Source organism: Salvia hispanica, chromosome 2 (assembly GCF_029641045.1).
Source record: "Salvia hispanica isolate PSC_SH4W2 chromosome 2, Shi_PSC_v1, whole genome shotgun sequence".
Taxonomy (NCBI): Eukaryota; Viridiplantae; Streptophyta; class Magnoliopsida; order Lamiales; family Lamiaceae; genus Salvia; species Salvia hispanica.
In genome coordinates, this window is record NC_142693.1 from 12,538,324 (window position 1) to 12,566,253 (window position 27,930).

General features: G+C 39.3%; 1 protein-coding gene and 2 non-coding genes across 5 annotated transcripts; 2 read left to right on the forward strand and 1 right to left on the reverse strand.

Moving 5' to 3' along the window:
- Positions 1-2,014: 2,014 nt before the first annotated feature.
- Positions 2,015-7,011, reverse strand: LOC148931590 (leucine-rich repeat transmembrane protein kinase family protein). 3 transcript variants are annotated; one of them, XM_089064668.1, is made up of 12 exons: positions 6,794-7,011; positions 5,818-5,944; positions 4,963-5,095; positions 4,762-4,833; positions 4,534-4,677; positions 4,376-4,447; positions 4,210-4,275; positions 4,059-4,123; positions 3,793-3,939; positions 3,373-3,714; positions 2,718-3,112; positions 2,015-2,633 (listed from the first exon to the last, which is right to left on the reverse strand). In XM_089064668.1, the coding sequence occupies exons 2-12, from the start codon at positions 5,888-5,890 to the stop codon at positions 2,319-2,321; spliced, it is 1,824 nt and encodes a 607-aa protein (XP_088920794.1). In that variant the 5' UTR covers positions 5,891-5,944; positions 6,794-7,011; the 3' UTR covers positions 2,015-2,318. The 3 variants fall into 3 exon arrangements, with proteins under 3 accessions (XP_088920794.1, XP_088920793.1, XP_088920795.1); XM_089064667.1 differs by having other exon boundaries at positions 5,818-5,974; XM_089064669.1 differs by lacking the exon at positions 6,794-7,011 and adding an exon at positions 6,727-6,745.
- Positions 7,012-9,405: 2,394 nt separating this feature from the next.
- Positions 9,406-9,479, forward strand: TRNAV-CAC (transfer RNA valine (anticodon CAC)). Its single transcript has one exon. It is a non-coding gene; the product is annotated as a tRNA-Val (tRNA).
- A 5,302-nt stretch (positions 9,480-14,781) lies between these two features.
- TRNAV-CAC (transfer RNA valine (anticodon CAC)) lies at positions 14,782-14,855 on the forward strand. Its single transcript has one exon. It is a non-coding gene; the product is annotated as a tRNA-Val (tRNA).
- The last annotated feature ends 13,075 nt before the right edge of the window (positions 14,856-27,930 follow it).

Genomic DNA, 27,930 nt, shown 5'->3' on the forward strand with positions numbered 1-27,930 from the left:
CTAAGGGCCATTAAATAAATTTTCAAAATTCTTAAAAATGGAATGTAGGTTCCCACTCCCAATATGAGAACCTTTTTAATATTTACAAAACAAGTGACAAAGCATTCGGCCTATATGCATAGTCAAGAAACACGCATCCGAATGCATGTTTAAACATGCATAGGGCGAATGTATTTTTAATTGAATTTCATGAAGACCGAAACAACTTTGTGAGATCTTTTAATTGTGCATCAATAGTAAGTCTAGTACATGATAATTCGTGTTAAAAAAATAGGATTATAATCATGAGAAACTAGAGACTCAGTCGCCACCTAATCCACTCTTGTGGCTGATGCAATAAAACTTTGTTTAACAATTATAAAATTCTTTTCTTTTCTTTTCTTTTCTTTTCTTTTCTTTCAATTTTTTTTCTTCTTTCTCTATTTTAAACTAGTATGACAGAATTGAGCCTCTTTTATCTTTCTCATTTTCCTATTTTTCCCCTATCTCTTTCACCTGTCAACTTCTGCAAATTTTTCTAAATTTTTCGTTATGATCATTTTCATTTCACTTTCTTAATACATCTTATACCATGGTATTGCCTCTTTACAAAAGTTCTCATACTAGGACTGTGACCGCGACTGCGTGCCTGTTGAAGAATGAGCTGGCTGACTCATTGACAGTGGCGTGGTTAAGGATCCCACTAAGATCAAGAAACTTGGTAACCATCCAAAAACTGTTTAGTGCATTAATTTTGATCAAGAGAAGAACGTTCTAAATGGCCTCAACAATGAAGAAGCCAAATAAGTTACATACTCCCTTCGTCTGTGAAACGTTGCCCACTTTTGCTACTTCGGTCCATCCACGATACGTTGTCCACTTTGTTTGTTGGTTTTTTTTTTTTTTTTTTTTCTTTCTATTTTTAGTAAATAGATCATACTTTCCACTAATTCATTACACGCATATTCTATTATTAAACTAATAAAAATATGAGACTCACATTCCACTAACTTTTTTCACCATTTTTCTTTACATTGCCGTGTCAAATGTGAACCATATTTCGCGGACTCGAGGGAGTAACATTAAAATTGAAGAGATACTATAATAAACGTGGATACGATTTCAAAATTCTAGTCCTCCTTGGCCCTTGCTCAAAATAAGTCAACCATCTCAATCATTTATGTGGCATACTACTTTCTTTATTTTGTTTTATACACAGAATCAATAATTGTTCTTGTAATCAGTCTTAACCTGATCTATTGGAGGCAGAAGAAGCATCTTACTAATTGAGTTACAATTAACCATTTATTAGTTTCTTTTATACTGAATGTCACTCTAATCCTTTTAAGTACTCCTTCAATCCTATAATAGATTTCACACTTAAGAAGTAGCACGGGATTTTGTGTTAAGTGGATAGAAAAATAGTACTCCCTCTGTCTCACTTTAGCAGTCTCATTGACTTTTCTGCACTCGTTTTATAAAAATGATAATAAATAGTTAAAGTGGAGAAATAATAAAATAAAAAAAGAATAATGTAGAGAAGAATCTTATCTACATTATTCTCTTTTTTACTTTATTATTTCTCCACTTTAACTATTTATTATCATTTTTACAAAACGAGTGCAAAAAAGTCAATGGGACTGCTAAAGCGGGACGGAGGGAGTATATATTTATAATATTGTGCGAGAGAATTTTACTTAAAAAAGATGTGACATCTTTTGTGAAATAAATTAAAAAAAAAATGTGATATTGATTGATTAGGAATATTGTGATATTAGGCCACTGCTAAGCAAAACAAATGACAAGAATCTCGGCCAAACCATTTTATGGGCTTTGACATATCATTTCTCACCGAAGAAGAATTAGTTTTGAGAAAAATGCTACAAACCATTTTATTCACATAGAATTATAATATACAATCACCTAATTACTTAAAACCCTAAGACCTCAAAACCAATTTCAAATTAATCAAAATCATACAACCTCAAAACCAATATTTTTCCAACATTGAAACTGAGAATTACAGAAAAACGACTAGAATAATAATAATTAAATATATTGCAATATCATGACTTCTGTATAATATAACTGAAAACAGAATATTTCATTTCAATTGAAGCAAAGCAAACAAAACACATTAAATGTGGTATATATGACTTCTCCTTTCTAACGATTCACTTCCAACTCTGCTATTCTGCGCCAACAAAACAATAGTCGAACCAAACCTGGCCGAAATGTGCAATACAACGAAAACAAAGGCAGATAAACGCGACACCGAACAGGCCAACAAGAAGAGGTAGAAATACGAATGCACATAACTCGTTCGTGCGGGTTTTACCTTATCGTCCCCCAGAGAGCTCAATGGCATTCTGGTTGTAGATCGAATCCTCCCCCCAGTCGAACCTTCTCTGCAGCCTCTCGTGTTCTTGCCTCCTCGTGACCTCCACGTGCTGCCACTCCTCCCATCTCTCAGCAAGCCCTTCCCCTTCCAGCATACGGACGACTTCTGACATTGCTGGCCGGTCCTCTGGTGAGCCCTGAGTGCACAGTAGCGCCACCTGGATCATCATCTCAACTTCTTGAATGTTGTAGTTTCTACTCAGGTTCTGATCCACAATGGCATCCAGTCGTTTCTCCCGTTGCAGTTTCTTGACCTTCGACACGATTGAGAGTTAACTATCAGTAACACATCTTATTTTGAACACGAAGAAACATCACACGTTGACAACTTAACTTACATGGTCAAGCAGTAAGACATCATCTTCTTCTTCCAAGCGGGAGAAATCTATAGCTCGTTGCCCCGTGACGATCTCTAGAAGCAGGATGCCGTATCCAAACACGTCAGTCTTCTCCGATGATTTTCCGGTGGACAGGTATTCAGGAGCTATGTGGCCCATCGTCCCACGAACCTGTGTCGTGACATTGGTTTTCCTCACATCAACAAGCTTTGCCAACCCGAAGTCACCAACAACGGCCTCAAAATGTTCGTCGAGCAAAACATTTGCAGCTTTTACATCTCGGTGGATGATTTTCGGATTGCAATGCTCGTGCAAGTACTCTAGCCCACGCGCTGTGCCCAGTGCCACCCTCTTTCTGCTTGGCCAGTCCAAAACGGGGTCCCCGGGTTTAAGCTCTTTTAAATATCCGACAAAAACATCAGCTTTGAAACACCAATCGAGGGACAAATACCAAAAAAAACATCACATACGGACAGAGCACAAAAACTAGTGTACATCCAGATGTACGGTGCTTCGACCCTATTTATGGTTAATCAATCCAAATTAAGGTTTATCAATCCCCAATTAGGACTTGTTAATCCCTACTTAGGGTTTATTAATTAGAATTTGGATTTAATTAAGACAAATTCAAGGAGTGTGCCTCATAGAGTAATACCTCGAAGACGAGAGGCAACACTCAAGTTTTGCATAAAAGGGTAAACCAGCAGGCGTTCAGTTGGCGTTGTGCAGAAGCCAATGAGTCGGAGAAGATTTCTGTGAACGGCCACACTGATCATCTCGACTTCGCGCTGGAATGCCGTATCCCCACCGGGACTCTCAAAATCAGTTAACCTTTTGACAGCAACCTTGGTGTTATCAGGAAGGACGCCTTTGTAAACTTTTCCAAAACCACCCTGTCCCAGCACGTTTTTCTCGCTGAAACTGTCTGTAGCAATCTGCAACTCTCTCCACGCAAATCTCTTCAGTTGGCCAAACTCAATTCTCCGATCAACTTCACCTGTACACGAGAAACACAAAATTTCAGCAGCCATAGGGACAGTAACAATGGTTAAATCCCACCATAACCGTAACCAACCTGCAACGTCGACAAAAACTTCACGTCTGTAGCCTTTATGCCTACCCTTCCACAAGAATAAAAGCAGTAAACCTCCAAGAACAATAATAGCAACAAGGGCAGCAACGATCCCGATTATCATGCCAGTCTTTGATTTACTTGAACGGCCTGTAAATATGGAATGAACAACTTACTACCAAAGACAAGACACCCTTTTACAAATTTGAACAACTCTAAGTACAGACGCAACACAAAATTTTCTCCACGATCATACAATGCATACATACCTCCATTCTCGGAGGCACAACTATGGGGAAAATTGATACCACAGTTTAATTGATTGCCTGTAAAACTGAAATAAGTAACTTACGCTTAAATCAATGGAAATAATGCTGTAAATTAAATAATACACATAAGTAAATGAGCAACGACCCATACTTATACTTGGAGATCTTAAATAACTGCTCTGGGATTTTACCACTCAGACTGTTAGAAGCAAGTTGTCTGCAAAACGAAACTTCATCAAGCCATGTAAATACAATTCAATGACGTCGAACATCATATTATGTAACCCCAAAAATACACCAAAAGAAAAGTCGCTTACAGGTTAACCAAGTTTGAAAGACTTGAAAGTGATTCGGGAACTGGTCCGGAGAGATTGTTTTGATTTAAAATCCTGTCCAGCAAATGAACGTGTCTTACAATCGACAGTATAAAATGAAGAAGAAAAGACAAAGATAAAAATCCTTAATGCTTGCTTACAAAAATGTGAGCCTCCTGAGATTGCCTAGGGAAGACGGTATTTCTCCAGTTAAGTTATTATTTTCGAGATCCAACATTGTCAAGCTCGACAAATTTCCCAACTCTTCAGGTATCATACCAGTTATGCCATTTCCTTGTAATTGGCTGCAAGGAGTACACAACCATATAAATACGTTCTCTTGTAATATAAGAAAATCAATCAATGATAAAGATTTGTTTGAAACATACAGTGTATTCAGTGCCTTCAAATTCCCAATTTGAGGTGATAAGGTTCCAGTAAATCCCATATTAGACAATGTCCTGTCAAAAGGTGATCATGTGAGATTGTAACCAAAATGAAATACACAAAGTTCAACTGGAAAATATTCATCATTTAATAAGTAAATTAAACTCAAAACAACAAAGTCTTGGGATAAGCAGGTATCATACACGGTTGTCACATTGTTAGTACTGTCGCATATAACTTTGGACCATGTGCACGGGTTAACTTGATTCTGATTCCAATCGGTAAGCTGATTGCTTGAAGCTTTGAGTGAAGTCCTCAAAGCAAACAATGCATCTCCTGAAGAATCCAAAAAAAAAATATATGTTAACCCCTCTTTTAACCGTGGCAAGCTGAATCGTAGCAAAATGTTTACCGTTCGACAGAGAGAATAATAAAAGGGAATAAAGTTGTTGTTATGAACTTTAACTAATCCAATGTATAATGAGTAATTGATAATGCTAATAGTTCTGAGGCATGATATCCAACAAAGAAACGACCGGAAAAGATACAAGTATTTAACGTAGACAACTACATTATATAAAAAAATAGAGGGAAAAAGTTACAACCAATTCATATTACACGATTGCAAGTTTTAAGATGGTCAAAACACGAAGCATTAACAAGAAAATTCAAAACAATTCCCATGGTGCCACTTCACACGAAGCATTAACAAATATATTCGAAACAGCTTTCAGAACATTCACGTACAGGAATATGTAAATGCAAGTATTCAGTATATTGCAGCCTATTTAGCATTACCAACCACTATAATGCAGTTTCAATTTGTCGCCAACATTATTTTGTCAATCGAAGAACATATCTAAAGTAGAACTACAAAGTATCAAACTTCATGTATGTAAAGAAATTCCTACCAGATTTCTAAACCAACTTTGACCTATTAAAATTTACTTCTTGTCGCATTTCAGAAATTCAGACATAGTCAAAACTTGTATCTTCTGAGAAAAATAAAGCATACACGAGCCACAATTCAGAAGATTCTAAATGAAAAAGAACACTACCTTGTGCATCAGGAGATACAAAAGCAGTTAAACATGAGAACACCAGGACTGCAATGAGCAGGACCATCTCCATATCATATCAATTCACGCGTACACAGCCAGTGAAACATATTATAGCGTCTACTCTCTGTGGATGATCATCAAGAAAAGGAGAACCCTATCAATTTCCCATCAGCAAAGCCAACATCAGAACCTTTTGCTGACGCGTGCATGACTATATATGACAATGCTTAAGAAACAATCTGTAAAAGTTAATAGCACAAAATACATGAACAAATAGGACATTATTTGTAAGCAATAACCCAAAGTTCTTTCTGGACGAAATATAATCCGGTGACCAAATCCCAAAAACAGAAGCTTTGTAATGTTAAAAGGCAAAAATCTCTGCTCAATTCTCCTCTTTTAGTAGCTCGGAATTTCAGTCCCCAATCCTCATCATAAGGGTAGATCTCTTGCATCTAACTGTATTTATCTATTTCATTTCAATGATTTGAATTCAGGCATTGTCAGTCTATTCTAGTTTAATTATTTGCCACAAGAAAGCAAATCTCTCCAAATTTAAATAAAGACAAACAAAATAAACAGTAAAAAAAAGAAAATACTACTAATAAAGATTCACAAACATTCAATCTGCAGAAAACAAACCACAAAAACATAAAACTGAACAGCACCATCAGTGTTTCCCTCCAAATATTTAACATAAATTCATAGTAATTAATAATCCAACCGTCCAGCTGCTTCAGAAATAAATGAACAGATTCTATTAATTAAGTTTCCCTATGGAGCCAATCAAGAAATTCAATAAAAAGATCCAATCTTTACGACAAAGCAGATAAAAGAATTGAAGGGCGTGAACCAAAAATCACGAATTCCAAATCCAACAAAAAATCAAAGAAGAGAGTTTCATACATGTTCATAAATTAAACAACAACTTCGCCAATTAAAAAAAGGTAAGGATAAAATCAAGAAAAGGCACCTAAGTGAAGGGCCAGAAACGGGTCTGATTTTGGCTTGAAAGTAGTGAAGTGTTGCGTACTTCTGTTTGGAGCAAATCTGAAGCAGAAAAGGGAAGCTTCCGAAAATGGTCTTTTGCTGTGATGGGTATTTTTAACTAACTGTAAATGCGTGGTGTGTGTGAAAGGTCTTTCCTTTCGTCTAGCTCGGCCCCTCCTCTTCCACTCCTATCTCTATGCAATTATTATACGCAAAAGCACTACGACTCGCGTAAATCGAGAAAATGAAAATGAACTTGCTTGTTGACTGCCGGTGTCTGTGCGGGTCCTACTTTCCATTTTTTTCCTTCTTTGATTTTGAAGTTTGACACTTATTTTAAAATACAAAAAATACTCCACTTCTTTCATTTTTTTAAAGTAAATTTTTGTTTCATTGACTATTTTCTAAAAGCATTTTAAAAAATTTAGTGGTATCATTTTTTACTAATATTTTTTTTTCTTGCTATGTTTTTTGATAATAATTTTGTTAAAAATTCTTTCAATTTCAAAAGTTTTTAATTTTAGGAAGTATTAGGGTTATTAGTACTCAAAAACTTTTAAAATTAAAAAGATTTTATGCAAAATTAATAAAATAATTGAGAAGAAAAGAAAATGATAATGTAGTGTTAGTGGATTAAGTTATCCACATTATTAGTAATGTAAATTTAATTTAGTTACAGTGATATACTCCTAACGTCCCTCATTAATTGACACTATTTAACTTGATACGGATTTTAAGAAATGTAATGGAAAAAGTTAGTGAAACGCGAATCCTACTTTTATATATTAATTTTATAATAAAATGTGAGTGAAAAGAGTTAGTGAAATGTAAGGTCTATTACCAAAATCAATACTCCCTTAGTCTGCCATTAGAAGTCCCAGTTACTTTTTACTATAAATAGAAGGTAGACCTCATATTCCATTAACTCATTTCACTCACATTTTATTATAAAACTAATACTATAAAATGAGTCTCACATTCACTATTTTTTTCCATCCACCTTCTTTTATACTCTATTCATCTAAAAAAAATAGACTTGTTTTATCATTTTAGGTCGTCCTCCAAAATTAGACAAAGTCTATATATGGAACGTTTTTAACCAATTACACAACAATAAAACCCACAATCCACTCACACTACTTTCACTACCTTTTTCCTCTCTCTTTCTTACTTTTATCCATCTCTCTTACTTTACCAATTGTATGTTAAAACTCGTGTCATATATAAATTTGTCTATTTTTGGGGACGAATTGAGTATTTTTTAAATCCAGTGTTGAACACAGATGAGACTCCTAATGCGAGACGGATGGAGTACAAATAGGGGTGACTCGTTTTATCGTGTCGACACGATAACGACACAACACGATAACAACAAACACGAACGCAATCCGTTACTCTCAATCATGAACACGACACGAACCCATTAGCGACACGAACCACTTTGGGTCAACACGACACGATAACAACAAATATATGACACGACACAATAATGACACTATAATAATATTATTATAATATATAAATATTATTTCTTATATTAAATTTTAAATTTTAATTTTAAAATTTTAAAATTTTAAAATAAATAATAAAATAATAATATATTAATATTATTTCTTAACGTGTAACACGAACACGACACGAACATGACACGGTGTTTTCGTGTCCTTATCGTGCGGATTCGTGTCGTGCCAAAATTTGTCAGTCCAAAGTACTAAGTAAGGATATCAATTAATTGAGGATCAATGAAAAAAAAAAATTGGTGCGAATTAATTGGAGGTCAGGAAGTAAATTGTAATTGTAAGTAAAATAATGTGCAAAAGTAATATTTTATTCAAAAAAATTTAAATGAAAAACTTTTATTTATAAGAGATGCACCAAATGCATGTATGGAAAGAGGAGAAAGGTTGACTAGAGAGAGAGGCAAGTGTATTTGTAGCATTTTTAAGAGTGGTTGTAAATCCTTACCACAATCCTCGAAATAGCATGTATAGAAGCAGAATATGTAGGCTATGAGTAAAATGTTTACGTTTCAATTTTATGTTTTGTCTCTGATATATTAGTAATATATGAAACTTCTTTCGTTTTTCATTAAGATTATTATTTTCGTCCATTCACTATTAAAGGTCCTATTTCACTTTATCACAAATAGTAAGTAGGGTTTTACATTCCACCAAATTATTCTACTCAAATTTTATTATATAAGTGAAACTCATATTCCATAAACTTATTCAACCCACTTTTTTCTTAAAACTTGTGTTGAAACCAAATAAGATTATTAGGGTGTTCAGTTTGCAAAATTGTATCCGAGATTAAATTTGTAGTGTGTTTAATTCATGAGATTCAACCCCATAACTCAATCCTAGATGGATAATCATGGGATAATTAGTCATAGCTAACTCCCTATGACTAAAATAATCTTAAAACTCAATCCTAAATTGCATCTTGTTATTATTTTATCTTGGAAACCAAACACCACCTTAGAGGACGCTCCTAGCACGGAAGATGAGCTTTCAACTTAATTGTGAATCTATGATTGATGAATCTTGAAGAGCTTACTCAGTACTTTGGTGGATAGAACAACGCCAATGTCAATTAGTCTGGGTGGTGTAGTCGGTTATCACGCTAGTCTCACACACTAGAGGTCCCCGGTTCGAACCCGGGCTCAGACATTTTTTTGTATATTAAATAATCCTTCCAATCCTCAAGGTTAAATCAAATTGGTTTTTAAAAAAAACTCACATTTTCTAATAGAACCATGTATTGCATAATCAACTTTGTACAGAATGTTATTTGCATAACAATCTTCGAGATCTTGTTATTCACTAATAGAGAGAAACTTATCTCACTTGAAATTTTATTTTACTGCAAAAAGGTAAAACAAGTGTAACATCAAACTGATAGTACCACATTTTATAACAGAAATCTATTTAGTTAAGATTAGAATATGAGAGAGTCCACAAAAGAATGAGAAACAAAGTGACAAAAGATACACATATACTCACCACACAATTACTTTAATTAGACTTAGATTTACATATACAAATACAACACGACTTTTTATTCCACACACAATTTAATTATTCGATTCCACTCACATGCACACCACATTAGTGCTCAAAATAAATCATCAACTAATAATTTTTTGCACTTCCTTGTTGTAACTAAGAATATCATTCACTTAGCTTGTATCAAAATCATTATAAGATTCACCACCAACTCTCGTAGCCACATCCCCTTTCCTCTTCTATTCCAAAGCATTCCCCTTTATAACCTTCCCCCTCTCTCCTTCCATCACCTCCCTCACAACTTCCTCCACCTTCTCCCTCCTCACATCCTCATCCACCTCTATCCCCAAATGAAATAAAACATGATGGAATAATATCTAGGCAAGGCAGAGCCAAGAATTTATATGCACAGGGGCAAATGTATAGACATGAAGGAATTTTAAGAATTGGAGGAGGTGCATTTAGTGAAAGATTAAAAGAAATAAAATTTATGATTGATAATATATATGGCTGTGAGAAAATATGAGGGGCAAATGCCCCACCAAAGCCTTATGCTATCCCCCCATGTATGTAGCAAAACATAGTCTGTCTGAAATAAATTGGTATATACGCATTCTCTTCAACCCTAAAGCTTACCTGTAATTTAGCAAAATCTTTGAGCACTTCTGTCATCTCACTCTTACTTCACATAACTGTTCACTCTTTAGAAGCACCCGAACTCAAATATTTTCTCAATCTGCTCTTTTCTTCACAATCATCTGTATAAAACACGAAAACTTTAGTGTAGATAAACTTGGATCAACGACTGCAAATTGTGACATCATTACTCAACATACTAATAAAAGACTGAATATAATCAAAACAAGTTCATACTTTTTTGTGAACACAGGGCAAAAATGCACACAATTGGTTCTATAAAATGATCCAAAGGGAAAGTAATAGTTACCAGCTCTGGGATCAGAGCCATTAATCCAGATGGAGGTGATATGTGAAATGTTTGCCTTGAGAATCAGCTGCATCACTTACTTCTTCAATACAAATATTTGGGTAGCCCTCAATTTCTAACACACATAAATCAGTGAGGCGGCACATTGCATCCATAGAGGGTAGACGCCTTAAGTTGTTGCAATTCCATATCTCTAGCATCGATAGAGATGAGAGGTTACCCAACCATTCAGGTAACTCTTCCATTCCAATATTATCCAACTTCAAGTTAGCAAGAGCAATGAGATGTTGGATTGATTCCGGCAGATTTCCCCAACCTTCCATCCCCTTGAGTACTAAATTAGTAAGGGAGTGTGAGTTGCATCCTTGCAATATGGCATCAACAGTCTCCATTGAGCCCTCCATACTAGCATCTATTCTTAATGCTGCCAAGTTGCGAAATGTCGGAACCTCAACACTAGTGGCCATAAATTGCGGAACACCAGTAATTGTCAAGTTTGTAAGACAAGGCAATTTAGGGTAGATTCTGTAGGCTACTTAGATTCTTCAACACCAGTTGATCTAACGACGATTGTAACATTTCACATGGAAAATATACCAATGCATTGCATTCACGAATCACCAGATAGCAAAGTGATCCTTGTGGTTGTGGTTGTGGTTGTGATTGTTCTCCACTGCTATCTCCTATCCGTTCCAGACTCAGGACAACCGTCTATCGTCAACCCCTTTAAAGAACTGAGGGTGCCTAGACCATCGGGCAATTCTCTCACATTAGAGCAGCTAAATATAAACAATTTCGAGAGACTGATTATTATAGAATAACCAATCTGGGACACGTTCCATATCATCTATTCCTTCTAAATGAACATATGTTAGCAACGTATTTCGTCTGAAATATGTTTGCTAAAGCCTTGTAGCTCTCAATCTTGCTAATAAACAATTCTTTGATGCATGTAGCTAGAGGAATGGTTTGGAAAACTCATCAATTGCTTGCAATTGTCGACCCTCAAGTATCGGAGGTGAGGAAATACCTTGACGTCACTTGCACCTCCTAATTCTACATCTGCCCACTCTACCAGGTTAGGCATTTCATCCAACTCGAGACTTTCTAGAGCTGGAAAAACGATACGTGTCTCCTCATTCACTAATCCATAGACGGAAGAACTTATGGACTTCACATTGCTCAGTCCATTCAACATGTGAGACTTGAGATATGGCAACTGCCCGAACATTGGGATTTCTTCACATTCTGAGCAATAGGAGAGTTTTATCGCAATCAACTTGTTAAGTGGTACCCAAGAGCCTTGGCTCACATTTTCAACTATCATCTTGGTCCTTCTGCGAATAAGAGTCCCAGTTCATTATTTCTATAAACGGTATTAAAGGTCCTACATTCCACCAACTCATTCCACTCACAAATCATTTAAAACTTATATATATAGGCGGAGTTCATATTTCACTTTCTTTCACTCACTCTTTAAAAATTTCCTAAAAGTAAGACTCTTATTCGCAAACAAGTGGAGTAATACTATAATAATATTATTGGTGTCCGTTGCGATATTTTTACATAAAAATGTGATTATCCTAATGTTTTTAATATTAACTAGAACTTTAAGTGATTCTAACGTTTGTTATCTAAACTATGCATAATTCACATACTCAACTAGCATTTAACTTGGGAATTAAACAACGCAGACTTTGTGACCCTAAAGAATGTGATCAATAAAAGAGAAGACCAAGGAGCAATATATACAAGCATTTGAAGTCGGTCCTCACCCAATGAATGGCAAGAGGAGCAAAGTTGATGAAACTTGAACTTGAGTTCCTTGTTAGAGCATCTCCAATAGCGGCTAGCCCACCGGCTAGCCGAACTATTGGAAACGGCCAGCCGCGAATCGGTGAAAAAATCGGCGTGGGCTAGCCGATTTGAGGGCGCTGGCCGATGCGCTGGCCGCCATTGTGGCGAGCCGATCGGCCAGCGCAAAATTTTCGTTTTTTTTTAAAAATTTTTTTTGAAAACCTATACATACGCGATTTTAGTTTCATTTTCATTTGCACCACTTGTTTTAACGAGTTTTTTCTCTCTCTAAATTTTTGTACAAGAGCAATATCGAGCGATGGACAACAACAACGAGTCCAGTCCGGCGACGAGCGGATCTTAGACTCCCACGAGCAGATGAGCCCAGGGTTTAACGTCCCTTGGCAACAGTTGATGGGGATGATGGCGGGAGCGCAGGGGGGGAACCAGGGTGGATGCCGGGCGGGGTGCAGGCCAGCGGCGGGCAGGCAACGTCGGGGTGGGGAGGTATGCCCCAGATGCAGCAGATGATGGGGATGATGCCGGTATGGCAAGGAGGGATGCAGCCCGGGATGCAGGGGTCACCGGGGGGGACACGGTCTATCGTCCCTCTCTTGATTTTTTGACATCTTCGTCTCACACGTCGACCCAAGTGGAGACGCAGTTCACTGGCGATGACCTTTTGTCCTTGCATGAGATGGGGATCGATCTCGGGGAGCCGGATACTCCCGTTCCAGCGGGTCGGGCCGCGCCGAAGAAGAAGAAGACCAAAGAGAAGGGCAAGGTGGTCGGCGAGTCGTCGCAGCCCGCTGTTCACGACACCCCCACGCGGAGGAAGTGGACGGAGGATGAGTATGCCGGCGTGGCCAAGGCGTGGTTGTCGGTTTGCGACGATCTGCTGGTTGCGAACAACCAGCGGGTCGTCAACATGTGGGCAAAGATTAGAGCAGCCTATAGGAGGAACTGCCCGCACGGAAAGGACTACAGCGGGGAGGAGTGCCGGAAGGGGTGGGAACGCATCAGGGCCGCGGTCGGCCGATTTTCGGGGCTGTACGCCAACGCCCTCCGCATGCTGACTAGTGGGCAGAATGAGGAGGACGCCCGGAGGATAGCAGAGAGTCAGTTCCCCTTGTCGGGCACCTTCTGGGAATGCTATGTGTTGCTGAAGGACTCCGAGAAGTTCCGGGCGGGGTGCGACGCTGGGTGGCCGAAGAAGCAGAGGCTGAACTATTCCGGCGACTACAGCTTCAGCAGCGGCGGATCCCACAACCTCCCCCCGGATGCTGAGGAGTTTCCGTCCCCTCCATCCTTTACTCGTCGCCCTCACCCGGTTGAAAAAAAGCGGGCGCAACGGGCAGCGAGGGGAGGATCCCTCCTATCGCCCCAGGAGGTCATCTCGGCACCCCCCACGCGCGTACACCTTATTCTCGCGTGCAAAAACGGAGGACCAGATGTACAAGGTCTTCCAAGAGTGGAAGGCCGCAACTGACCCCACGGAGAAGAGGTTTCTCCACTCGATGCTCGTGAACATGCAAGTGGATTTGGATGCCACGAGGGCATTGGTGGGGGGCTCAGACGCGGGCTCAGATACCCCGGGTGGCGGCGGCGAGGACAGCGAGGACGGCGGCGGCGACGACGAGTAATAGAGAGCGGCGGGGCTCGTGTGTGGAAGCCCGTTTTTTTTAAAAAAAATCATGTATTTTTTTTATCTATGTACCTTTTTTTTAATGAAATGAATGAATTTTCCCGTATATGTCTCGTAAATTTAATTCCGTAATTTAATCGTAAATTTAATTCCGTATATGTATTTGTTTTTGAATTATTTTTATTGCGGCTGGCCTATGGCTGGCCTAAGGCTAGCCTATTTAAGTAAAATGCTGATGTGGTAGGTGGATTTTTAGTACTGATGACGTGGCAGAGAGAGAGAGTGGCTGACCTATTCTTATTGTGGATTCTCTTATATATGTACCTATTTTCTCAGCCCATTAAAAATAAAGTGTTTTCATTTTTGGGTCGTCACTTCAAAAATGGAAACACCCATCATCTCTATTTTTTTTTTCTATGTTACTTTATTCTATTCATTAATTAACTCACAAAATAACACTACATAAAATCTCTTACCGAAAAACAAATATTTTATATGTATTCGGACTTTGAGAAATTAAATTACTTGAGCACTTTGTCATCTACTTTTAAAGATAGTGCAGCGACTACCTGTATTAAGTCTGGGTGGTGTAGTCGTTTATCACGCTAGTCTCACACACTAGGGGTCCCCGGTTTGAACCCGGGCTTAGACATTTTATTAGGTTATGTTTTTGGTGATCAGGTTTATTATGGAGTAATCCTTACAGGTCCTCAAGGTTATATATTCAATTTATTCTCACTTGAGAATCGATTCAATTAAATAACACTTTAGTACTTTCATCTAACTAATTATGTAACACCCCTTACTGTGACATCTTTTAAGCTCTTCTAAAAGGGACGCCGAATAACTAGATAAATTTTTTTTTTTCAGATAATCGTTAAGACAATCAAAGGAGCGTTGGACATTTAAGATCGATCAAGAGAATTATTGAATTTCATTTAAAATCTTGACCAAATCCTAATAGGTTGCAGGAGCTGCAACAAGTAAACAAACTCCATTAAAGTCTAAGCAAGAAGCCAAGAGAGCAGATTTCTCTCTGCACACACCCCTTTGACCAAATCCCAACAAACTCCAGAATTTAGTATATATATAGGTGCCCATCTCTAATCAGTTCCCTCAGTTACACAAATCCTTTTCACCCCCATAACCGAGAGAGTGTGAAAGAAAGAAGAGGAATAGGGAGAAATTATTCTGTTTCATCAAGGAGCTAGAACCCAGTCCAGCAGGCAAAAGAAAGGTAACCATCTCACCCTTCCTTATAACTCCATTTCATTCACATAGAACACCATATCATGAAAACCAAAACAGATCAGTAACAACTCCTTTAAGCAAATCCTAGTAGAACTTAGGTAACTGTAAAAGAATTAGAACTTAGCTTAGGCTGAAGGGCTGTTCGGCAACGACGGAGCTCCGAAAAGTCGACTACGGAGGAGGCGCTGCCGGAGCAGCAGCATGAAATGGCGATGGCATTGTGATATAGGATCACCTCAAACTCATGCTCAAGTGTCATCTCAAGACCATCACCAGACTTCCGATCAACTACAGAATAGCCCCAACAAGGTGCAACAACAGGGTCAATCCAACAAGAAGAGCAGCAGTTGCCCGAAGAGAAACACTCGGCCACCCAATCGCCTCATCGATTGTGTGCCGAAATGAGATAGTTTATTTACGTTGTGTATTAGAAGCATATTATAGTATTATTAGTGTGTTGATTATATTGTAAGTGTCGGGCGTATCTATAAGCCCCATCTCGGGTTTTCTTAGTGGTTCTTTCCCGAAAGGTAGGAGGTCGAACCACCCTAGGGTCCTAGAATATAAAAAAGGGAAACTTGTCAACATATTATGGTAATGAGTGATAAGTTTATTTCCCAAAAATTCACGTCTCTTTACAAAGCTCTCAAAAACTTCTTTCTCTGCCCGACGAGAATCTCTCTCGCGTGCGGAACCATCGATCACCGAGCAAAGTCGCCGCCGATTATCATTAATGATACTTCTATAACGTATCATCTGGTGCTTTCATTGAGAGCTCAACTCATGTCTACCAACGAACAAGCTGGTTCACAGTGGGGAATGCCCTCTGATTTCAACCCACCGGAATGATGGTGCTGGCAGCGGAAGCGGGCGCATAAATATCAATCACATAATAATCAGATCTATGTAGCAGATTATTTAGTCAAAACCTATTCGCGTAATTATCACATGTATCATACTCATAACTTGAATTAATCATGCTTTAAGAATATTGAAACCTAAAACATGCTTTTCTACGGAGCAGAAAAATACCTAATTAATTCTCCAAAGAATTGAAGATGGCTAGCTTCTTCTCCACGTGATGCTTTGAGTACTAGACCACAAATCTTCTCTCTGGTTCCCGAACTGTATCCCAATATCAGTGTGGGCTGATATTGCTAGAATACTAGGAGTTAAATAAAGAAGACAGAAGAAATCCTTTTTGGAATAGGAGAGGAATTCGAAATTCTCTTCAGCTTAGGGCTGAAAATTTCAAAAATTTCAATAATGAAAATTGTGTTATTTCTGTCTCCTTTATTCTCCTATTTATACTAAGTTCCTTTTGGGCCCAGACAGGGATCTATGGAAGGTTTTGGATATGGGCTCATCCAATTTACTTTTTACTAATTAAATTGAACCCACAATTTAATATAAGTTATAATTGGAATATTACGAGCAGCCACTACAGATGTAATATTGAACTCTCCCCATCCAAATCCGAAATTACAAGTAATTCGGGTTTCCGTTTAACTTTCATTTCCCGTGCTTAAGATTAAAATGTCCATTAATTAATTAATGTCTGCTACTGACGTAATTAATTAACTTCTTATTAATTCCAAGAGTGGACTTAGCATGAAACACTTATTTATTATTCATAGAGTAATCAAACTCCAACTAGCTAGGTTCCGAATAATAAAACCTTGTTTCGCGCTCCTCTTGAGGACATTATCAAACGAGACTCTCCTCGTGCACGATTCAATATAATAGCAATCCTAGCACCGTCAGATATTGATCACCACTACCCAATATATCAGGATAATTGGGTTACGAAAAACCCGCACCATTTGATAAGTCAAAGTAGTGCATAATCAATACCGTATGCTCAATGCTAACCTACATTGATTAAGAAACAAATATTATCAAGACCTTGCCTTTCAGTAGATAGCCCAAGGCAAGTCTTGCTGTTAGATCCGTTCAGTGCTATACCACACCAATGTCATCTTATTTCAGTAAGGATTAAAAATATGCGGACTGACATTGCAACCTTTTTCGATGGATAGTCAAATTCCATCTAGGTTGTGAAATTCATCTTTTTCTTTGTTTAGAACTGACCGTGTTACCTTAAAGTGGACGACGCCCACAACCGGTCTACTAAAACAAAGACTTAGACTTTGTTAGGTTAACTTATACATTTAAACATGCATTAACATCCATTAAATGTAAAACATAACAACATTATGACAAAAATAATCTGTTTTATTCCTTGGAAAATAAAATAAGAGTTTTACAGTATTCAATCACTCGAAACGTGATTTCTAGTATACAAACTCTAACAATCTCCCACTTATACTCAAAACACTTTCGAGTATACAAAATGTGCTAACTAACGTCAAATTCTCCGACTTATACTGAAAGCGGATTGAGGTCTTGAATTAGTCGAACTCCCATTCCTTCAACATGGCTTTCATACGGCTTTACCGCTAATGCCTTCGTGAAAGGATCTGCCAGGTTGTTTCCTGACTCAATCTTGACCACTTTTATGTCTCCTCTCTGCACTATATCTCGTATAATATGATACTTCCTCTCTATGTGCTTGCTCGCTTTATGAGCCCGTGGTTCTCTCGAATTTGCCACAGCACCAGAATTGTCACAATAGATGGTGATGCTCTTGGGCATATTCGAAACCACACCTAAGTCCAGAAGGAAGTTCTTAAGCCATACAGCCTCTTTTGCAACCTCCGAAGCGGCCACATACTCGGCTTCCATGGTAGAGTCTGCAATGCATTTCTGCTTTACACTCTTCCAAATTACAGCTCCACCTCCTAAGGTAAACACATATCCGGAAGTTGATTTTCTCGAATCTACATCAGCTTGAAAATCTGAATCTGTATATCCTAAAGGACAGAGCTCGGCTGCATTGTAAACTAGAACATAGTCCTTAGTCCGATTAAGGTACTTGAGTATGTTCTTTACGGCAGTCCAATGTCCTTGGCCGGGATTTGATTGATATCTTGCTACCATGCCAACAACAAAGCAGATATCCGGTCTAGTACAAAGCATAGCATACATGAGACTACCAACTGCCGAGGCATATGGTATTCTTCTCATCTCTGCTATCTCAGATGCTGTCTTAGGACACATCTCTTGAGATAAATGGATGCCATGTCTAAAAGGTAGAAAACCTTTCTTGGCATCCTGCATGCTAAAGCGTCTAAGTACTGTATCGATGTAAGATTCTTGGGATAAGCACAAGATTCTCTTAGCTCGGTTCCTAAGAACCTTGATACCGAGAATGTGTCCCGCATCACCCATATCTTTCATCTCGAACTGGCTGGACAACCAAGTTCGCACTGATGACAACATCTTTTTATTGTTTCCAATTAGAAGAATGTCATCTATATATAAAACTATGAACACAACATTTCTCTTTTCAACCTTCTTATACACACAGCTTTCATTAGGACATATTTCGAATCCAAACTTTTGAACAGTTTGATCGAAACACTGGTTCCATGATCTAGATGCTTGCTTGAGGCCATAAATGGCCTTCTTAAGCTTCCAAACCATGTGTTCCTTGCCCTTTACCACATAGCCTTCGGGTTGTTCCATGTAGATGGTCTCCTCAAGACTCCCGTTTAAAAACGCAGTCTTAACGTCCATCTGCCATACTTCCCAATCCATGTAAGCTGCTATAGACAAAAGTATACGGATCGATTTGAGCATGGCCACTGGGAAGAAGGTCTCATCATAATCGATGCCTTCCTTTTGGGTATACCCCTTAGCCACTAGTCTTCCCTTAAAGACTTTAATTCGTCCATCGGGTCCACGTTTACGTTTGTATATCCACTTGCTCCCAATGGCAGTACAGCCTTCGGGTAGGACAGACAAATCATAGACGTCTTTGTCTACCATTGATTGTAGTTCCGAATCCATTGCTTTCACCCATTCGCAATGATCGACATCTGCCTGCGCCTCTGCAAGATTCCAGGGATCAAGTACATTGCTGTCCGAGGAGTGATCCATGCACTCTCCCAAACCAATGTATCTTTCGGGCTCATGAGAGACCCTCCCACTGCGACGCGGCACTACAATATCTGGTGTATTAGTTGAAATTTCTGGAATTGTTGTTACACTAGGTAATTGTTCTTGGTTATTGGAAGTTGTGACTTGAGTTAGCTCTTTAAGAGCTATCTCACTGCTGGGCTTATGATTCATTACATAGTCTTCCTCTAAGAATGTGACATGAGTGCTCACAATCACTTTCTGATCTCTGGGACTATAGAATTCATAAGCTTTCGTTCCTCTAGGGTATCCTATAAACACACAAACCTCCGTCCTAGATTCCAGCTTAGTTGGATCCTTTTCCAATACATGAGCCGGACATCCCAATACTCTGAGATGTTCCAGATTGGGCTTTCGCCCATTCCACAACTCATATGGGGTAGTAGGAACTGATTTAGAAGGTAAGTTGTCTAAGAGATAGTTTACTGAAAGCAAAGCATGCCCCCAAAACGAAACAGGTAACCGTGCATAACTCATCATCGACCGGACCATATTTAATAAGGTCCAATTCCTTCTTTCAGCTACGCCATTCTGCTGGGGTGTGCCCGGCACAGTCGTTTGGGATTGAATTCCCGCTACTGATAAGTAGTCCAATAACTCGGCACTTAGGTATTCGCCTCCGCGATCAGATCGCAGGCATTTGATAGTCTTACCATGATGCGTCTCTACATTAGCCTTAAACTCCTTGAACTTGTCAAAAGTTTCAGACTTGTAGCGCATCAAATAGACGTATCCAACTTTCGAGAAGTCATCTATAAAGGTGACGAAGTATCGATAGCCGCCCCTTGCCTCGGTTGACATTGGTCCACACACATCCATATGAATGAGCTCAAGTACTTCCTTGGCCCTATTTCCCTTTGACCTAAAAGGTCTCTTAGTCATCTTGCCTTCGAGACAGGATTCACACTTCGAAAATGGTTCCTTCTCAAGACCTTTGATAAGATCTTGATCAACCATCGCATGAATCCTTCTTTCGTTGGCATGACCAAGTCTAAGGTGCCATAAGTACGTGTCATTCATTGAACTTGAAGGTTCTTTTCTTTTCTTAGAAATTTTTGATGTTGCATTGAGTTCTGATTTACGTTGATTAAATTGTGTAGAAGTGATTGTGTACAGATTGTTTTCTATGATACCACGACATATATAAGAGCCATCTTTCTTAATAACACAATTGTCATTAAAAGAAATCGAATATCCATCATAAGACAATTTAGAAACTGAAATTAAATTTCTTCTAAAAGAAGGTATCAACAAAACATTCTTCAAAATAAAAAATCTATCACTAGAAAAACGTAAATAAACGTCTCCCACTGCAACGGCCGCCACTTTCGTAGCGTCGCCCAGCTGGACTTCGATCTCACGATCATGTAACCGTCTTGTCACCTGCATTAAGTCAGGATCAAAACATATATGATCAGTTGCTCCAGTATCAATAACCCAAGAATGAGTAGATGTCGAAGCCAAACATGACTCGACTACTAGAGCATGGTGCATACCTGTAGCCTTGCCCTTTTTAGGACAATCTGGCTTCCAATGACCTTTCTCTCTACATTTGAAGCACTTTCTAGTTTGCTTCTTGTCACCTCTCTGTTTCTTCTTTCCCTTAGCAATGTTAGCTGCCACTAGGTTCGGTGCCTTTTTCTTTCCTCTTCTAGGCTTAGACCCAGAGGAATTAAGCGCCAAACTTAGCATGGCTACCTTAGCTTGAACCATAAGGTCCTCCTCCGACTGAAGTTCAGTCAGCAGCTCAGCCAAAGTATAATCCCGCTTGTTCATCTCGAAGTTGATCTTGAACTGCTGGAAGCTAGGGGGAAGACTCTGAAGGATTATAGTAACCTGGGACTCGGGATCGATCGTCCCTCCCAAAACCTCAATCTGATTGAGGTGGCTCATCATCTCGAGGACATGTTGCCTCACAGACGTGCCTTCCTTCATAGACTTCGTCATGATACTCCGAAAGGCTTGAGACTTAACCGTTCGATTCTGAGTACCAAACAGATTTGTAAGATTTTGCATAATCTCGGCGGCAGTCGCCATGGCAGAATGCTGATGCTTGAGTACTGAAGACATAGATGCCAACATGTAGCACTTAGCCATCTCATTCGCCTTATGCCACCGTTTATGCACATTCTGAACTCCCACCGAGGTGTTAGCCACGGGGACTGGAGGCTGCGGAGTAGTGAGTACAAACTTGTACTCTTCAGCTGTGAGAACGATATCCAAGTTTTGTTTCCATTCTATGTAATTTTGGCCCTCGAGTTTGTTTTCTTTGAGAATGGCAGAGAGAGGATTAAAAGACATCTTGACGGATTTTATTGCAGTGCAAACAGAAGATTTTACTATTTGTCATAAACTTATGTAAGGAAATTGAGTAGATTAACCATAAAACTTTTCAAAATCTTACAACAGTCAAATTAATAAATTGTATCCTCCTCTGGAGGTTAATACGCATTAAACTTTTGACAATTTACTGGTCACAACACCGACATATCAATAGCTTCCTCCTCTGGAGATCGACACATCTAATGCTGCATAAGCACGACCATCTGGTTTAGCATTACAGAATTTTATTTCTACAACACACTCCCATAAGAATGTTCATGTGTTAATAACAAAACCAAGCTATCTCATAAATTCTGATTGAACCCTGAAACTCGTAGTTCCTTAGGATTATTGTCCCTACTCTGTAGGTGGCGATGATATTAGGAACCACTTTCTAGTTCATTCTATTTATTATTTGAGAAGTCTGCCCTTATTAACTTACTGTTTTCGTAGGATTATTGTCCCTACTCTGTAGGTGGCGATAATATTAGAAAATCAGCTTCACAATATTTGGCAGTCCTATAAACTTTTAGTTCATAATTATCGCTTAGATATTTGAGTTATGGTTTTAATTAATTATCCTTTAGCCTTAAGGCAGATTAAGACTAATTAAATTCTGTTGGTATTTAATTGACTGGATAATTAAATCTTTTATTATCTTTAATATCTTAATTTAGGAATTATTAATCTAGAATTTAATTCTTATTCATTTCATACTATAAGATATATCTAAAATAAAGTACATTATTTATAATCTTAATTAGACATGAAAAATTAAATTCATATAATTTCCAAGTTCAAGATTAGGAAGAGAATTAAATTATATTATTTAATGTAATCTTATATATATCTATCTTATTATAGATTCTAGATATATTATATTTAGGAAACTATTAAATTATTCTTATCTATATCATCTAGGATATAAAATATTCATAGATATAGAAAATAATTCAAATATTCATAAAAACTAGGGAAATCTTCCCAAAATATTTTATTTCGTTAAATAATATTATTTTTAATGATTTCTATTAATTAATCAATTAAAATAATCATTAAAATAATCTTTCGTCTCTATCTTGTGATTCGAGTTTTGCACGAAACTACACGACGAAGATTTGAAGATATCTTCCGGAGACGCTCGCCGGGGCGGCGAATTCGCCGCCCGACCGCCGCCGAAAGGCCGCGCCCGAAGGCGCGATGCTTCCTCCTCCCTTCTTCTTCCTGGCGTATAACCGCCGCGATCTCCCTCCGTCGCACGTCAACCAGCCGCGCAGCCAAGGCTGCCCAGCTCCGTCGAGCTCCCACTGCTCCGGCGATCCTCGCGAGAACCAGCAGCTGCCTCGAGAGGCATGGCTGCTCTTGGTCCGGTGACGTCAGGGCTAGGCGACTAGGGTTCTAGGGTTAGGGTTAGGGTTTCCGGCGAAGAAGATCGGCGCCTCGGCGGCTCTCCGAAGAGCCACCGTGCCTTTCTTCCTTGCGCGATGCAGCAGGGTGCGACCTGGGTGTGCGGTTTCAACCGGCGGCACGCACGAGCCCTCGCTTGTCGGCGCGTCGCCGCGCAATCGCTGCCCGTCGTCTCCACTAGTTGTCGCGGCTCGTCGAGCTCGATTCGGAGCCGGCTAGGGTTTGACGGGTTCGGCCGGTGGCGCGCTCGAGTCCATTCTCGCCGGCGCGTCGCCCCTTGTCCGTCACCCTCGGCTCCCACTCAACTCGACAACCCTACTCCGATCGCACGTAGTGCGATTCGTCCCGGCGCAAGCGCTGACGAATCGCACATCTCGCCCGTTCGAATAATTCAAGTTCTATGATTCGAATGTTCTTGAGTTCAACATGCATAAACAAAAATAACAAAAACACAAGAACAAGCTTCGAAATCAAAAAAGACATGCATACATGAATTTCGCGAAATTTAAATCCAAATAATCAGAGCCAAAGACTGGCTCTGATACCAATTGATGGTGCTGGCAGCGGAAGCGGGCGCATAAATATCAATCACATAATAATCAGATCTATTTAGCAGATTATTTAGACAAAACCTATTCGCTTAATTATCACATGTATCGTGCTCATAACTTGAATTAATCATGCTTTAAGAATATTGAAACCTAAAACATGCTTTTCTACGGAGTAGAAAAATACCTAATTAATTCTCCAAAGAATTGAAGATGGCTAGCTTCTTCTCCACGTGATGCTTGAGTACTAGACCACAAATCTTCTCTCTGGTTTCCGAACTGTATCCCAATATCAGTGTGAGCTGATATTACTAGAATACTAGGACTTAAATAAAGAAGACAGAAGAAATCCTTTTTGGAATAGGAGAGGAATTCGAAATTCTCTTCAGCTTAGGGCTGAAAATTTCGAAAATTTCAATAATGAAAATTGTGTTATTTCTGTCTCTTTTATTCTCCTATTTATACTAAGTTCCTTTTGGGCCCAGACAGGGATCTATGGAAGGTTTTGGATATGGGCTCATCCAATTTACTTTTTACTAATTAAATTGAACCCACAATTTAATATAAGTTATAATTGGAATAATACGAGCAGCCACTACAGATGTAATATTGAACTCTCCCCATCCAAATCCGAAATTACAAGTAATCCGGGTTTCCGTTTAACTTTCATTTCCCATGCTTAAGATTAAAATGTCCATTAATTAATTAATGTCTGCTACTGACGTAATTAATTAACTTCTTATTAATTCCAAGAGTGGACTTAGCATGAAACACTTATTTATTATTCATAGAGTAATCACACTCCAACTAGCTAGGTTCCGAATAATAAAACCTTGTTTCGCGCTCCTCTTGAGGACATTATCAAACGAGACTCTCCTCGTGCACGATTCAATATAATAGCAATCCTAGCACCGCTAGATATTGATCACCACTACCCAATATATCAGGATAATTGGGTTACGAAAAACCCGCACCATTTGATAAGTCAAAGTAGTGCATAATCAATACCGTATGCTCAATGCTAACCTACATTGATTAAGAAACAAATATTATCAAGACCTTGCCTTTCAGTAGATAGCCCAAGGCAAGTCTTGCTGTTAGATCCGTTCAGTGCTATACCACACCAATGTCATCTTATTTCAGTAAGGATTAAAAATATGCGGACTGACATTGCAACCTTTCTCGATGGATAGTCAAATTCCATCTAGGTTGTGAAATTCATCTTTTTCTTTGTTTAGAACTGACCGTGTTACCTTAAAGTGGACGACGCCCACAACCGGTCTACTAAAACAAAGACTTAGACTTTGTTAGGTTAACTTATACATTTAAACATGCATTAACATCCATTAAATGTAAAACATAACAACATTATGACAAAAATAATCTGTTTTATTCCTTGGAAAATAAAATAAGAGTTTTACAGTATTCAATCACTCGAAACGTGATTTCTAGTATACAAACTCTAACACGGAACCTATTACTGGGACGTCGAGACGACAATCTGGTGTAGGTCGCAAGGAGAGTTTAGTTCTTAATTGTATTCCAGATAACTCTAACGGAATCGAGTCACCCGAAGTACGACATACTCAGCCCATTGATCATGTCAATGCGAAATTTGATCGATTATTAGTGGGTGTTTCACATTTGGAATCACGTATTGACGCTACTGAACGTCGCGTAGTCAATCTCGACTCTACGCATAAACCTGAGCCTGATCCGCCTTATGATCTTCCGGAGTATGTTGATGGCGATTTCGATCACCATCGTAATTTGTCCTTTCATCGGGGCTCCAAGACTTATTCCCACGCAGAGTCAAATCACTATCCTCGATCAACATATCCTGCCCGCCGGTTTCCAGAGATTCCCTTACCCCGTCCACCACACGACTCGGGGTACTCTTCCGGTCACCGTGTTCGGTCGGATAGACCACCACGTCAGTTTCACAGTCAGTCCAATCAGTTTCCTGATTTTTCGGCAGAGCAGTTCCGCCCCAGAAATGTTTGGGAACCGCCCCAAAACCGCAATAACCACTCTACAACGTGGGATAATAATCATCCACGTTCGCGGTCCTGTTGGGATCCCCCTCTGAACCGCCATCAGCCTGGATTTCAAAATTCTGGATTTCAGAATTCGGATTATTTTCCGAGAGTGAAGATGGATCCGCCTCATTTTGATGGATATGATGCTTCGAATTGGATTTCGTGGGTACAATATTATTTCGATCATATAATGATGCCGGAAGACCACAAATTACACTATATTGTGATGCTTTTTGATCCACTAGTCGACGATTGGATATTTAATTATCGTGCCAATAACCATTTTGTCACTTGGCTGGATTTTTTGGAAGATGTTCGACACAGGTTTGATCCGCAATGCTATGAAAATTATATTGGTCTTATCTCCAAATTATGTCAAACGGGCTCTGTTTCAGAATATCAATTGGCTTCCGAAAAGATGATGAATAGAATTTGCGGCGTGCCGGAGTCTACACTCTTGCCTATCTATATTACAGGTTTGAAACAACCGATTCAAAGGCAGGTAAAGCTCCACCGTCCCACTACTTTGGCGTCGGCTTTCGCGTTATCTCAGGAATTATCGGCTACTCATGCCGAATCCAATGCGCCAACAACTACTAGGTTTCACAAACGGCCATGGACGCAAAAAGATTCCCGAGGACCACTAACTCAACCGCCAATATCTTCAGAGAAGACTATTGCAACCACAAGTGCTGCTGGGCAGCAGCCCTCTGCTCGCTCTCGTGATTTTTCTAAGCTGCCGGTAGTCCGTGTTTCTAAAGCCGAGAAGGCTGAGAGTTCAAGAAGCGGTCAGTGCTGGTATTTTAATGATAAGTGGGCACCGAATCATGTGTGCAATCAGACGTTTCTCGTTTATATGGGTATTGATGAAGATGGGGAACAAGTGACTGACCAGGATAAGGATTTAGTGACAGCCGATTTATCTCACTTGCAATCACGTGATGGAAGAAAACGGTCCAAATCTTTAAGCATTGTGGGGACTATCGGATCTCTTGAAGTCAGTATCTTGATAGATACAGGAGCATCTCATGATTTTTTACATCCCCGGGTCGCGGAGAAATTACAGTTACCTTTGTCGCCTATTACTCCGTTCCGTGTGTATGTCGGAAGCGGCGAATATTTACTATGCACACATGTTTCTAAAAAGACCACAGTATTGATGCAGGGGACTTCTTTCGTCTTGGATTTACATGTCCTTTGCCGCTTATGGTTCGGATTTAATCTTGGGTATGGAATGGTTGGAGTCATTGGGTAAGGTTACACATGATTATCCGGAGAGAACGATGGAATTTATCAAAGATGGCACTCCAGTTCTCTTGCGAGGAATTACACCTCCTCCACGTCCGGTTTCTGTTTGTATGTTGTCCGCTATGCTAGCTCGAACTACAGGCCATGACCTGTATGAGCTTGTGGCAGTCGACCCTTCTGACACGAATCTCTCCGTTGAACAGCCGATGTCTCTTCCGACGGATTTGCCTGCGTCCATCTTGGAAACCTCACAGCATCATATTCAGGTCTTCTCTACACCTTCAGGCATGCCCCCGCGTCGGCCCTTCGACCACAAAATTCATCTCCAACCTAACTCCCGGCCGGTGAATGTGCGGCCATATCGGTATCCATATTTTCAAAAGAATGAAATCGAACGTCAAGTTCGTGAAATGCTTGATCAAGGTATCATACAACGCAGTCAGAGTCCTTTTTCTTCACCGGTGCTGCTCATTCGCAAGAAAGATGGCTCTTTTCGGTTCTGTATTGATTATTGTGCTCTTAACACGGCTACTGTACTTGATCATTTCCCAATTCCCACCACGGATGAGCTTTTTGATGAGCTGGGTGCGGCAAAATATTTCACAAAACTTGATTTGCGTTCGGGATACCACCAAATTAGGATGCAGGAGGATGATGTCTTTAAGACAGCATTTCGAACTCATGATGGGCACTTTGAGTTCTTAGTCATGCCTTTCGGGTTGACTAACGCTCCCTCCACATTCCAAGCGGCTATGAACACAATTTTTCAGTCATTGCTAAGGAAATCAGTCATTGTATTTTTTGATGACATATTGATTTATAGTGCAAGCTTGGATCTTCACGCTAAGCATCTTGCCGAGGCATTATCTAT

Coding starts and splice junctions, on each gene's coding strand:
- LOC148931590 (XM_089064668.1), bottom strand. CDS start 5,890: ATGGAGATGGTCCTGCTCATTGCAGTCCTGGTGTTCTCATGTTTAACT. Junction 5,096..5,817: donor TGTATCTCCTGATGCACAAG/GTAGTGTTCTTT, acceptor TGGATTCTTCAG/GAGATGCATTGTTTGCTTTG. Junction 3,940..4,058: donor TTGTGCCTCCGAGAATGGAG/GTATGTATGCAT, acceptor CCATATTTACAG/GCCGTTCAAGTAAATCAAAG.